Raw genomic sequence first — 15,186 nt, 5'->3', positions numbered from 1 at the left:
CAGACTGCATGAGTTTGGTGCAAGTTATGCTGTAGGTCTTAGGGACCGTCTTTAATACCTAGGCTCTAGGTACCAGAGGTACTATTTACTAGTGACTTACAGAGTTGCTAAAGGGCCTGGCCACTTGAGGATCAAGTGACCAGGTGTCGTGTTTTGTGGAAGGAACACTGACACTGGGGACCTGATTAGCTGGCATCCAGTGCATTTCAGTCAAAGTTGCATCAAAAAGCAGGCAAACGTGTGTGTGGGGGGCTTCTGCAAAAAGAACCCAGTTGATCAGCCTGCAGGTGAGGTGGTAGGATACATTTTGTTGACTTTACTGATGTGAGTTGTGTGTGTTTAATGCTTCTGACAATGTGAGCACATGGGTTGTGGTGAACTGTACTTTGTTAAGTTGGGAGAGGCAGGTTAGGTGAAAGAAGAACAATTGTGCCAGGTAAATCTTTTGCTAAGTCAGCTACAACTGTTCATCAAGTAATGATGAAACGTTTCATACCAACATCACCCCAGGACTCTATGCAAGCCCATCAATCACCTGCATAGAAAGATCCGTGGAGATATAAGGTGAACCTTCTTGGGCACTTCCTGCTGCTGTTTCTTTCAGTTCTGAATGAACATGTGCTTTATGCAGAAGTACATCTGCCTCTGCACACCCAGTGTCACCTGACTAGGATCTCTATTTTAAATTAGATCTTATCTCAAAATCCCAATTAGTTTTTACAAATGTCATGGTCAAAGAAATATTACTTTCTAATGGTCCCATTCATTTATCCACAAATCTACTAATTACATCCCTTGACACTGGGCTGTTTGACAGCTAGGAATATTTTTGTGGTTTAGTTGTACATTTTGATATAGAGAATTGATCAATTTCTTTTTAAGCCCCAACTATGCCCATCATGATTTCTTGCCAAAAATATGACGGAGAATATAAACTGATGCTTGCTAGATATGATGAGGGTGATGTGACACCTAGCCTGATGTTCATCAGTGAACATTGTCCTGTAAAATTTACTATTTGGGCCATTGAAAAAAAATGTTATTGGGGAGAACCTCTGAACCCCAATTCAAGAAGGTGGACTCTGTTGCTTTGGTAAATCCCTGCAGTTCGGGTCAGTTATTACACCAAGCTTTGGCCAGTGTCTATACAGGCAGTGGGCATTGTCAATGGCAGAAGTGGGCAGTGACAGTGGTGTAAGAGAAAAGTTACTTCTGAAGAAAAAATGTGAGCACTTAATTTATTTACTTTACAAATGAAGCACTACTCCTTAGATCCAACCAACAATGCAAGCCCAAGTCCTTTTCTACAACGTCAGAGGCCAAACCCTGCTCACTAGAATCCCTGACACCACACTTATCGATATGAGAGCTGATGTCCATGCAGTTGCTCACCTGATCACTGTGGAATGTAAACATCATCATGTTATCCCAACACTTAAACTCCGCTAAGCCTCCTTGTGCCCCATTACATTCCATACCTCTGCATAGTATACATATGTATGTACTGCCGACTTAGGAGCCAGGGAACCAAGTTCGAGTCCCCACATCAGCTCAGCATCGTTTGCTTCTGGGCAGATCACATAATCCCACCCTCACACCTAAAAACGCATCTGACCTTGTGTAATGTAACTGGTTCTCTTATAGAGTGGCTCAAACTACTCCCCACCATCTAAGAATGACTATCTCATTGCAAACCTTCAGTAAAGAAACTGAATCCATGCAACCGAACGTTCTTCTGAATATTCCACTATTGTGTGTAAACCTCCAGTTGGGCATGATATTCATACCCTCCAGTTTTTCTGTAATTCACACACAATGGTCTGTAATTATCCTGAACCCCATTATATTTCACATTATGACAATGACACTCTGGTACTTTAGAATAACTGCATACTTTTATAAAATGACAAGCTGATATTTGGAATCACTTTGGGGCATATTTATCAGAAAATGAATCATCAGCTATGATGCGCCACTTTTCTTGCAACCCCTGCACCCCCTAACGTCACCAGGGCAGTTCCATATTTACTATACGGCACGCCATGGTGGACGTTAACACAATAGCGTAAAACTTTTTTATGCTATCGTGGCTCATTGGTTGACTAGCGTGAAAAATGATGGGCAGGCATTAAATGCTGGCGGTAAGGTGGTACTGCTGACAGCAGCAGTGCCACGCCAGTAGACCGCCGCAGACCGTATCACGACCCATGATACGGCCTGTCGGTGTTCTGCTGGTGGACGCTGCTGCTGGCAGCAGCGCCCCATTCCGTCTCCTGCCGGTGGACCCCCTGTCATCAGGTAAGTTGGGTGCTCTGACAGGGGAGGGGCATGGAGGGTGTTGTGTGTGTGTGTATGTCTGTGCATGCATGTTTGTGGGTGTGTGATGCCTGTTGTCTGTGTGTGCGTGTATGGATGTGTGAGTGCGTGTATGTTGTGTTTTGTGCATGCGTGTGTGCATGTATGTATGTCAGTGTGTGTGGATGTGTGTGTGAATGGATGTATGCATGTGTGGAAGAATGTGGGTATGAGTGTGTGTAAGCATGTGTACTTTGGTAAATGAAGGTGGGTGTATGTTGTGGGGGGTCTGGCGAGGGAGGGGCATTGGGGGAAACCTGGGGAGGGGGAGGGGGACAGGGAAGACCCCTATCAGTGACAGGGAAGGAATTCCCTGTCACTGATGGTGCCTACCGCCATGGTTTTCATGGCGGTAAGGTTGCCACGAAAACCATGGCGGTAGACAGGGTCATAATCCCGCTGAAGTCTCCAGCCCGGCGGTCATTACCACCGTGGCGGACGGTGTGGTGAATTGGCGGTTGGCACCAATGTCGTAATATGGGCAAAAGTACTGCCATCCTGTTGGCAGTACTTTTCTCCATTTTACCGCTTTCCGCCGGGGTCATAATAAGCCCCGAAGTGTTTCATAGAAATATATTTCTTCACCTTATATTTCTCCCATTTAAAAAATGACTATATTTTTCAGTTATAAATATGTCACAGTGTCTACTGGCTACTGGGATCAAGAGACCTACTGTTTCTAAATTCGATACATTGAAAATGAAGGGTTAACTTAATCATTATGGCAACTTTTCATTTTCTCCTAAGTAAAATCATTCAGAAACATCATTTTGCTTTCAGTCTCCAATATTGAGTTGACAAGGGCTTTTATTTAAGAGTTATATCCGCAGTGCTTCAAAGATTTACCTCTGTCCCCCACATTCGGGGTCATATTATCTGACTGACCACTGCTCATCATCAGGCTCTGCTGTCTGCAGCCTGATGATAATAAAGTAAAATAAACATAGCCTTCCTTTCACTTTAAAAGCAAAATGTATCCCTTTGCTTATTTAAAAATGAACTCAAGGATTGGCGCTACTCTGAAGGTATCTACGAGCATAGGTATCTTGTGATACATGGTTGGAGATACCTGCTCTACAGTCACTATTTTTTAGACTACTACTGGAGGTCTGGTGTTGGGAAATCGCAAAGCTATGACTTAAAAGGGATACAAAACCAATATCTTTTTATAGCATGAAAGATTGACCCAATGTACCCAGGCAGCTTTTCTATTTCAAAATGTATTCAGGGTCCTTAATACTAACTAACATGAGTATGTGTGTCATTGTTGGAATGAGGGTGTTACAAAAGTAGAAGACCCTCTATTTCCCATCCTCCATGGAGTATTTGTTATTAACTGGTTAGATATTAGCCAATGTCACACAGGCAGAGGTGAGGAGTTTCTCTTTTATAAATGGGGAGAAAGACAATGCAAGAACAAGGAGTGCTACTCTGCCAGTAATTTCCAAAAGTTTTTTTCCCTCTTCTTGAAATAGCAATGTCATCACTTGTTGCACAATGGGGTATTTTGAATGTCCCAATATGTTCTTTGGTTTAAAGCTCTGAGCTCTGCCAAGATGCTTATTAGATGGTGAAGGGAGTCTTAAAGACTTTGGGGCTAATTTACAAGCACCTTGGGCCGCCGTAGCACCATTTTCTTTATACTACAGCAGTGTAAACAGTCCCCCACACAGTGTTTCATTTATAAATTGGCGCAATGGTACCACTGGGCCAGTTTGTCATTCCTGGCGCCGGATTATACCTGCAGCAGGTATAATGTGTACAAGGTAAGCGATCCCCTGCAAATAGGGATGCAGAAAGGGCGCAGTGAAATCCACAAGATTTCACTGCGCCATTCTGCACCATCATAGTTTCATTGTTTCAACACCTGCTCAGGGCAGGCGTTAAAGTGACACTGTGCTGTTCAATGCCAACCCCCCCCAGCATTGCTGGACTAGTGTGAACATGTTGAAGCTAGTCCAGCAAAGCTATGGTTTAGGTCCACAACTGCATCAGAACTTCTGATGCAGCTGTGGACACTGTGCACCATGGAGCACTGTACTATAAATACAGCGCTTCCGTGGCATCGTTAGGCGGGGCAGGGGTGTCGAAAGAAAACTGCCACATCTATCACGATGGCCAGTTTGTTCAAAATGAGGCCCTTTGTTTCATGTTTTTGAGTAACTGATATGTGACTCGGAAAACCGCCCAGATAATGAACCTTTGGGTTCTTTATGAAGACGATTACTCTTCCTGTTAGCCAGTATTTTCCACGGACACTTTTGGATTATTTTAGTACATTAACCACCACTCCATTAAGGGGAAATTCCAATGAGGTCAACACCCTTACAAAGAAACGTATTACCGTTTCTCCTGAACCGCCGATGAAAAGTTTTCTTCCAATTACTTCCACTTACTCCTTCCTTCCCGTCCGTGAATCCTAAATATACCTTACTAACTCTTAGCCCTACACATCCGTGAATTCTAAAAACCCTTTACTACCCATTACCATAACCCACCTCTGAAACATAAATACCCCAAATCTCATAAATGATTTTATATATCTTTACATAATTCACATTTTGACAAGTTTGGATTAACAAAGTGCTCGAGTTTACAGTATAAAACGAATAGGAAGAATAGCGTCTTCCTTACTGTAAGTATTCTTCTCTGTTAAACAACATGTTATCTTTGCCTTATGTTTGCCTTTATTTTTCCTATATTATTCCTATAATGTTGTTTCATTTTGTTAATATTACCCTTTCTGTTTAGCACGTTTTTGCCCCTTGCTTCTCTAGTCTTTTTCGTGACCTTTCTTGCTTGGCCACTTTCACTTGTGTGCTAATCAAAAGCAGTAGAATTTATTTTATACAAAATGCCACCTAAGCACCAATAACTCGTTACCAGAAAACACCATAAAAATGTCTGTAGTTGACTAGATCGTGAATGCAACTTACCTTTCCACAGCGATGGCCACGAGAGTGAATACTGAAGCAGAAACAGACATCCCTTGCACCAGCCCGCTCATTTTACACATCACGTTGTCAAATGGCCAACCTGCAAAATACAAATGCATTATGTAATCCTCCAGTATACCATTTTGCATGTAATGATAACGAAGGTAAATGATGAGATCTGACATTTACACATACAACAGTGCCATGCATTATATTACTCCCTTTTGCAGAAACATTATCTTCGTGCAGTATTAGTAGATTGATGGTGACTGTGGATGTACTGCAGTTCACCAAAGTGGGATTTTTATTATTACTATCTATTCAACAGGCCTAACTGTTGTGAAGTAGGACACCTCACCAAAAAGTTGAAGTAACTAAAAAGTTTAAGTAACTCTTTATTGCAGCCCCACGCAGTAAATCATCACTTTATCCGTCATTCAATACCTGCTTTCCAACTTAGATTCTTGACTCGCTCATCTCAAGAATTTAACGACACAACACATGCCCATCACTTAACAATTTCAATTTACGTAACTTAAATATTAATTAAATAACATAAATATAGAAAATATATGACAATAACACTTCCTAATACATTTCGAAGTACAATGGAAAATAATTCAATGAAATTAAATCTACCCTAATTGATTCAATAAAATCTACCCTTTCAAGAAAAACAAAAGCCCCCCTTTGTCAAAAGCACACATAACAAAATATTATACATCTATTAAAAACTTAACAACATAACTTTAATTTGATGCTCACATAGTATACGCTTTCGAATCTGCAGGTTTCTTTATAACACGTCTATTTTTGCACAATGTTACGTTGTGTTTCCCACTTGTACTCTCAAGCTCCCTTTCTGTTATCTCCTGAGCCCCTTCAGTATCCTCTTGCACCCTTCTGACACCATTATTTACTCCTTCCCATTCAATCCTCCCTCTCTCTTCACCATGCCGCTCTTCTTCCACCAGCCATTCAAATCTTTTCTTTTTCGCAGTTCTTGGCAATTCCACAAATGTGTTGCACTTTGCCATCCACTTCATGTGCCACACTGTTCCATCACTCAGTTTGGCTGCTTTCCTAAATACTTCTTCTTCCTTCCAAGGGCCTAAAACTCTACTTTCCTCCTTCCTTCCTTTTCACGTTTTGGTTCATATATACCATATCATCCACTTGTACCCTCACCTCCTTCGCACCTGAATTATTATCACAATACATTTTATACTTGTCTTGTACATTTGTGATATTCTGTCTTATAATTTCTGGTGACCAATGATAACGCGGTTAAACCTCTCAACCTCGCCATTACCTTCTGGGTAATAAGCTGATATGTACTTATGTACCACCCCATATTGTTGTAAAAAGCACTCCACCTTTGCTGCACAAAATTGAGAACCATTAACTGTTATTATCTTTTTAGGAAACTCTTCTCTCTGTAATAGTTCATCTAGAAATACTGTACAAGAACCTTTCCTGTACTGATCGTGTCCACAACAGCTACCTCCGGCCATTTAGAGATTTAGGCCCTCATAATGAACACGGTGGTCGAAACCCTTGTGTTCATGCTAGCGGTCTTTCTAGCGACCGCCAGCTCCCCCTGAACCCCGCCGGCCCTATTGTGAGTATTCCTCTGGGCCGGCAGGCGGAAACGTTGTTTCTGCCCGCCGGCCCAGAGGAATGCCTGGCCCGGACATTGACGGCGGCTCCAGCTGCACCCATCCCGCAGATCACTGCCCGTAAATTGGGTAGTGACCTTCGTGATGGGGCACTGCACAGGGGCCCCTTCACTGCCCATGCCAAGTGCATGGGCAGTGCAGGGGCCCCTAGGGGTGCCCGGGTGTACCCTTTCCGCCAGCCTTTCCCTGGGAAAACCCACCAGGGAAAGTCTGGAAGCTAAGGGATCATTATCCGAGGGGAAACACCGCTGGCCTGTCGGTTAATGATAGCGACGGCCGCCAGGCTGCCTGGTGGTGAGTGAGGGCCGCCTATGGCAGCCCTCCATGGGTCCATTATGTGGCAGTCTGGCCCGCCATGTTCATAATGACCACCTTAGTCCATAGCCACCAAAATATAACTAAGGTTACTCTCTTCGTTGACCACAGGGCCCATGATATCCACTCCAATGGTCTCCCACACCATCTAGAAACATTCCACTGGAACCAGAGGCGGTCTCAAAGTTACCTTGGATTTATCAGCGCTCTCGTCTCCCCACATTCTATTGCTAGACGTTCTACATCTGTATCTATTTTAGGCCACCAGTATTTGTTCTTTACAACCTTTTTGCTCTTAACAATCCCCAAATGACCTTCATGGCAAAATTCTACAATTTTACTTATTCTCTTTTGAGGTGGTATAATCTTGTCTCCTCTCAGTAGATTTTCATTCCACTCAGTTAGTTATACTTGAATTTCCCAAAATTTGCAACAATCCGCCTCCAAAAACGTCCTTAACTTTCACCCTCCAATCATATAATGCTTCACTCTTTGTATCGTGATATCACTTTTCATAATTTCCTCCCATTTCTTTGTGTCTAAGGTACTTTGTTCTTCAACACTGATTCCAAGCCAATTTCATCTCCTCACCACCGAAATAGCAAATTTCACACAATGGAAGCCTGCTGAGGCAGTCTGCCCCTTTATTCTTTACTCCAAGTACATATTGTACTTTGTAGTTGTAATTAATCGATCTTATTGACAACCCTGCAACTTTAGGTGTGTCAGTTAATAACCCTTTCTTAGTCAGCAATTGAAACAACGGTTTATGGTCACATCTCACCAACACTTCCATACTCCATATAAATTTCCTGAAATGTTCTAAACCCCATACCACCACTAAAGCCTTTCTTTCCACCACTGAATAACGCTCTTCAGCCTTCTTTAATCTTTCTGACCATTCAATGGTCCTCAGCAACATATTATTTTCCTATCACATTTCTGTTTTTGAACTCAAAAGTCACCACTCTGTAACCAACCATGGGTATGGGTATGGGTTCCTCTGTGCAACTCTCAGGGGTAATGTCTGCTTTGAGAAGATGAGAACCCAATCTCTTATCAATTTGTTTTTCCGCAATTCCTTGTCTGCTATGGTGCAAGGGGATCCTTAATCAGCAACTGTAAGGTTTTTAACTCCTCTCCTCTAGATCTCACAGTCAGGCTTGTTTCTACATGCTTTATTTAGACTACATATAACATCAGAAGAGCTCTTTCCTTCACCATTTATACTCAATATACAATTTCTCTGGTAACACGTTGCTCCCTCTTCCAACCTGTGCTCCGATTCAGAACTATTCTTCGCATCAACAATCCTCACCTTCCCATCTTTGGACTTCCTTCTGCATACCATAGCAAAGTGTCCCTTAATCCCACAATTAGAACATTTCTGATTTACTGCAGGACACGATTTGCTATATCACAGATGTTCAACACTACCACATCTAAAACATTTCTTAATGATATTGCGATCTCTAGTCTGTTACTGTCTTGTCTTTTCATTCTTACTGCTTTCCTTGCAGGACCATTTATTTTCTTTGCCCTGTACATCCTTCTATTTTCCTGACTTGACTTTGCCACCAGCTCACTAGACCATTTAGATGTAGGATTATCCAATGCCATTTTTGCACATGTGGTAGACACCTCTGCTTTCTTTACTAATGTAATTAACTTACTAAGAGTGCCACTGCCTTTCTTGAACATGCTCACAATTTACATGCATCATTATGTGGTCTCTTGTAAATTCATTATGTAAAGAACCAAATTGGCAATTAATTGCTAATTGCTCCAACGCTGACACACAGCCTTCTATAAACTCTGATTGTGCCTGTCTTCTTTAAAAGAACTGTAACCTGCTTTGGCAGTACATACTATTAGTGAGTAATAGTTATCTAAATCAGATAATGCATATACAAAAAGTGTCCTTCGTCAGGTAATCTAGCTTTTTTCCCCAATACTGTTATACCCTTTTAATCTTTGTGGACCCAAAAAATGCAGGAAAATATTCTTCTTCTTTTCTACAGTCAAATCCTGATCCTCTATGGCAGTGTTGTCCAACCTTTTTATCGCCGCGGACCGGTAAATGTTTGATAATTTTTCAGTGGCCCACTTGTCCCATTGTGTGACAAGCGGGCCACGGAAAAATTATCAAACATTTACCGCCCGCCACAGTGGGGCGGCCCGGTGCCGATTGATCCACGGACCGGCACCGATCCGCGGCCCGGGGGTTGGGGAACACTGCTCTATGGTATCTACGTAATTTAAAAAATATTCCTTCCATTCTTTCCACTTTAATGGTGGCTCTCCAGGTACTGCCAAAAATGGTTGTGGAGGTGTTAGCATGAGGGTTTGAGATGCACACATAATGTACAGCAATACTTCTTGTCTCTAAACTCCACCTAAGAAACTCTTTGTTGCATCAATAATTCCTAAATTGTATCACATCTGTTAGTCACGGCGTTCCTACAACGTGCTTTTAACTTACAAGGTACTATCAAGCATCACTTTACCAAGGTGTGAGCATCACCATACTGTTAATTGGCTTACTCGTCACCTATTATAGCTCTTTACCAGGAAGTGGTGTGTGCGTGACTGCGCTTTTCCATATAAGCCTCCTGTGAACTGTTGACCTTTGAAAAGACACAATAGTGATGTCTCTTTAACTTGCACTGTGCCTTTAAAAACCCAAGCTTTAGATATGTGTGCAGCACCGCACATTGTTCTATTTCGAGTCACTGTGCCTCTAAGAATCAGTTCTGGCTTCAGCCTACACCTGCAAGGATTTCAGCTGCATGGATCGTGTTTAATTAAGAAATTAATGGATCATTAGGTGTGAATCGGACTGAGCTCTAATCGACTTAGCCAAAGGCTATTACTAAAACCTTACAGAAGACAAGATTCTAAAGTTAATAACATCATGTATTTATTCAAAATAGTAACATTACATAAGGCGAAAAAGATTAATTAATAAAGCAAAAGAATTGGTATAATTAGAAGTATTTAAATACATTTGCAAAATAGACTGGCATAGAGCCTGTCTTCAAAGAATGCCTAAAAGAACATATCTTTTATAATGCTTTTTGGAAAGAACGCGCATACATTATGATAGCATGATATTACATACAAGAGTAACCTTGAACGTGTGACAGAATTACACCTTTCCCTCTGAAGAGAAGAACAAATTATTATACATTTATATTAGGGCAGACCATGGCTGAGGCTGTATATTCATTGATTTTCTAAATGAAAGAAAGACACACATATATATATGTAGTCTTGTACATCTACAATAAACGTACCTTTCTGAAGCATTTCATGAATGATTGTCAAAGCTGCCTCGTGCAGCCTAGTTATGCCTTAATGAATATTTATTTTCTAGAAAATTAAACCTCTTTGACAGGTGTATGTGTAAAGGGCAGCAAGGCCCATATTTATACCTTTTTAGCACCGCATTTGCGCCTCTTTTCAATGCAAAAACGGCGCAAACTTACAAAATACAATTGTAAAGAGCCTGTCTTCAAAGAATGCCTAAAAGAACATATCTTTTATAATGCTTTTTGGAAAGAACGCGCATACATTATGATAGCATGATATTACATACGAGAGTAACCTTGAACGTGTGACAGAATTACACCTTTCCCTCTGAAGAGAAGAACAAATTATTATACATTTATATTAGGGCAGACCATGGCTGAGGCTGTATATTCATTGATTTTCTAAATGAAAGAAAGACACACATATATATATGTAGTCTTGTACATCTACAATAAACGTACCTTTCTGAAGCATTTCATGAATGATTGTCAAAGCTGCCTCGTGCAGCCTAGTTATGCCTTAATTAATATTTATTTTCTAGAAAATTAAACCTCTTTGACAGGTGTATGTGTAAAGGGCAGCAAGGCCCATATTTATACCTTTTTAGCACCGCATTTGCGCCTCTTTTCAATGCAAAAACGGCGCAAACTTACAAAATACAATTGTATTCTGTAAATTTGCAACGTCTTTGCATGAAAAAGCAGAGCAAATGCGGCGCTAAACAAGAATAAATATGCACCCAAGTGTTTCTTTGGGTTCAGGGATGTGCAGAGGTATGGGGTAGTAAGAGGGTTTTAGGTTTCAGGGAAAGGAAGGGATAAGGGGTAGTAAGTGGGTTTTAAGGTATGGGGTGCCACATTTAAAAAATAAAATATATATATTTTATTTCAGGTGTTTTGTGGGTTCCCTCCAGTAAACACCTGCAAAACACATATCACCCAGTAGAGGTCACTGTTGGGTACTTATAGTTCTGTCTGCGTTTGAAGAATCTTCATGAAACTTTAGAAAAAAAATGTTCATTCACCTCATTGCCTTCTGGAAACTTTGGGGTAGTCTGTGAAGCAAGATCAACGAAAAAGTGTGGTCCCAAAACCAAATTTACCCATGCAATTTCCGCAGACTTTTTTTTAAAGTGAGCTAACAACCAAACAGAAGAAAAGTCCCAGGAAGCTAGATCTTGGTCCAGAAGGCATACCTTGGTGTAAATGTGTTCAATAGTTTTTAAAATATTAAGATTAAAAATTGGTTGTACATCTGGATAGTTGGGTTCCAAGGGACTCTCCCAAGAGGTCCACAATCTGAACTTAACAAAATAGAGCATGTTGTTTGCCTAGGGGTCTTTTTGTCTCCTGGGCCACCTCCCTCCTGCAGAAGTGAATCTCCAGCTGTATTGAACACTCTAATTATCTTGCTGCAAAATAAAAGAAAATGCTGTTGCAGCCTTTCAGGACACCAGGGACCTAGTCCCTGGACCTGGAAATACTGAAAAAAAGATATAAAAGGGCAGGGGCAGGGAAGGGATAACCTGCCTCCCTAGTCCCTGTGGGCAGACCCAAAGAGACCCCCGCAGGCCAAAAGTATATATATATTTTTTTTGCATTGGTCCCGTAGTAATCTTAAAGGATCATAGGAAAAGAAACCCAAAATGGTGACCACCATTAAAAAAATAATAATATAACCCCTGGCTGGGGCAAATTGTGGCCAACCTTAATGCGCTGATCACTGCAGGGGATCCTGTCCTCTGGAGCCTGAGATAATAATCAAATGGGTGGGTGGCACACAGTCCCCCTCCCTGAGTCAACCTGTTAAGAGCTATTCATGGAGAGGCAAGTCCCTCAGCAGACCCCCATCCTAATTTGTGGACAAGTCCATAATATGCGCTGGGAGGGTACTTTCTATAAATGAATGCAGTCATTGATTTATGAAGGGAGCACAAAGGTTAAAGGCAGGTGGTTTCTATGCATTAACATCCAAAGGATCCTTAATAACTGATAAGTTAAACAAGTTAGAAAACCTCTAGTCTCCCACTTAAATAAAAAACACTTTTGCGGGAACCTTCCATGGGCTGAGATGCTCCCACATGAGAACTGTTTGAGTCTGGTGGGAGCATGGAAAGTGAAAAAATAAACAATCTTGAAAGCACACATTACTTATTAATCCTAACTTTGAAAATTGCCGACAAAATCTTACAGTAAACTGACCAAGATAGGTTACTTTGAGAATTTTCTTTTTTTTATATTGACAAAAAGATCATAAAAAAACAAAGTCTAAACTAAGATTATAGTGAAGTATATAAAACAGACTAAAATGTCAATTAACAAATTGTTGAAATTCACTGAAAAAGCAAAGGTTAAAGGGACGTTCTGGTTAAGAATCTGAATAAAGATTTTAGCTTCTGGTATAAAGCATAACCCAGGAAAGTCACTGAAAAAAACAGAGGTTAAAAGGAAGTTTTAGTTAAAAATATAAAAAAGATTTTAATGTATACTAAAAAAATAGAAATTCACAAAAAACAAAAAACAAAGGTTAAAGGGACGGTATAGTTTGGTGAAAATGTCAGTCATAATGTAGAGTTTTAAACATGAAAAACAACTAAAACTCACAGTTATACTTTAGAGACTTAGCTATAACCTGCACCCCACCAAGTACCACTTATGAGCTCACCTATTACATCACTCATGACATGATGAACAAAATCATTGATTAAATCACTCATGCCATTTGAAATAACATAAATGATGACATCACTGACAACATCATCCACCATGCTGCTGTTCAGTTTACTCTACAAACCTTTGAATATGTAAATAAGTACCTAATGGTGCCGAATAATAAAAAAACATTTATTACATAAACATATGTGCATATATAAAATAATTATTCTGTAGCCTACTCTGTCTAGACACGATCCTGTTTAGGTAGCCAAGTCCTTACTACCTGCATACTGTGTCATGTGCACAAGGTTTTACTGAGAGTCCACTACTTCTAGACATCTAGGCACCTTAGGGCATCCAAGCCCTACTAACGCAGGCTGCATGCTGTACAAAATTCTTCATGGAGATCCCACTACTTCCAGACATCCAAGTCTGAGTAGGTGGTCAAACTCCCATCACATACAGCCTTTTTCCTGTGCAAAGCTCTTCATGAAGAGCCCTCCCCTTCCAGACACCCATGTCCCATTAGGTGGCCAAGCCTCCTGGAGGCACAAACTTTGCCTTGTGCACAGCTTTTCACAGAGAGCTCACTGCCTCCAGACACCCAAGCCTCTTATGTGGGCAAACCCTACTATGAACAGTCCACCATGTGCATAACTCTTCACTGAGAGACTACTCATTCCAGACACCCAAGCCCCATAAGTTTACAAAACCCCTACTTCGCACAGCAATTGCCCTGTGTGCACCTTTTTACAGAGAGCCCACTACTGTATCTACAAATTCTCAAAATGTTTTAGAACGTGAAGTGCCTACTATGCCCATACTTTGTTCTATTGACAACTCTTTCATGGAGAGCCCAGACGGTCCATACATGCAAGCTTCATTAAAAGGTCAAAGATACTGCAAATGCTCACACTCACTTTGCTTCCCCCTCACATTGGTTGGTGGGAGTCAGGGTATCCCTACCATGCCTCCCTATGTCTTTTTGTAAAAGTTTTTCAGGACAAGGGACCAAGTCCCTGACTCTTGTAGCAGCTGCTTCAAATGTTTTGTTCACTTTGAGGCCAACCAATCAGAGTATTCACTCCAAAAAGCCAAACAGAAGGCTTGAAGGTTTGAATTTCAACCCACCTGTCAACATATCTATAAATTGCGGGCCTTAATTTCTACAAAACTACTGCACAGCTCTACCCGATATCACAAAAAGCACATTTTCTGGGTAAAGATTTAGCTTTCTGCCAAATTTGTAGTGATTCCTTACAGCCATTCTGGCTGAAACACTGTCAATTGACCACCCTGCCGCACACAACCTCCACAAATGGATCACCAACTGCACCAACACCCTCTCCCCCAAGATACCTCACTACAGAGGCACAGCCAAGAAAGCAAACTGGTTCACCCCCACACTCCAAAAATTTGAAGCAGGCCTGCAGACATCCTGAGAGGATATTGTGCACCAAGACCCCCTCAACTCACAAAACCTTCAAAAACGTCGTCAAACATCACTCCCAGCTCATTAGGACCATAAAAAAACTCGCTCGGCAGCAAGGCATCAATAAAAATGCCCACAACAGCAAGGAACTTTTCACCATCATCAAAGCGTTCATCAACCCCAACTCCACCAACATCTGCCCGTCGCAAAAACTCAGCGAAAACCTGTCCAACTACTTCCACTGCAAGATCGCAGACATTTAAGACAGCTTCACCACCCAGGGGCCCCCACTACTCTCATCACCAGCCCGTCGACCGAAGTGTCACCATGTCCCCCCTACCCTCCTCTGCTGGAACAACATCACCATGCCATTGAATGCTCCTTCGAAATCGCTACCTTCCCAGAGAGTTGGAAACACGCCAAGATCAACCCTCTACTGAAGAAACCCACCGCCGACCCAACAGACCTCAAGAACTAAAGGCTCATCTCCCTGCTCCCCTTTT

The 15,186-nt window shown here is 41.5% G+C and overlaps 1 protein-coding gene across 1 annotated transcript in view; it reads right to left on the bottom strand.

Annotated features, from left to right (window-relative positions):
* The window catches only part of NPFFR1 (neuropeptide FF receptor 1), a 1,392,392-nt gene that overhangs the window by 26,879 nt on the left and 1,350,327 nt on the right, over positions 1-15,186 (bottom strand). The window contains exon 3 of the mRNA XM_069242489.1: positions 5,292-5,391. Coding sequence (XP_069098590.1) covers positions 5,292-5,391 — 100 coding nt within the window. The remainder of the gene's footprint in view (positions 1-5,291; positions 5,392-15,186) is intronic.

The sequence above is a fragment of the Pleurodeles waltl genome, chromosome 6 (assembly GCF_031143425.1).
Source record: "Pleurodeles waltl isolate 20211129_DDA chromosome 6, aPleWal1.hap1.20221129, whole genome shotgun sequence".
Classification (NCBI taxonomy): domain Eukaryota; kingdom Metazoa; phylum Chordata; class Amphibia; order Caudata; family Salamandridae; genus Pleurodeles; species Pleurodeles waltl.
The sequence above is the reverse complement of the archived record's forward strand: the minus strand, read 5'-3'. Positions and strand labels throughout refer to the sequence as shown.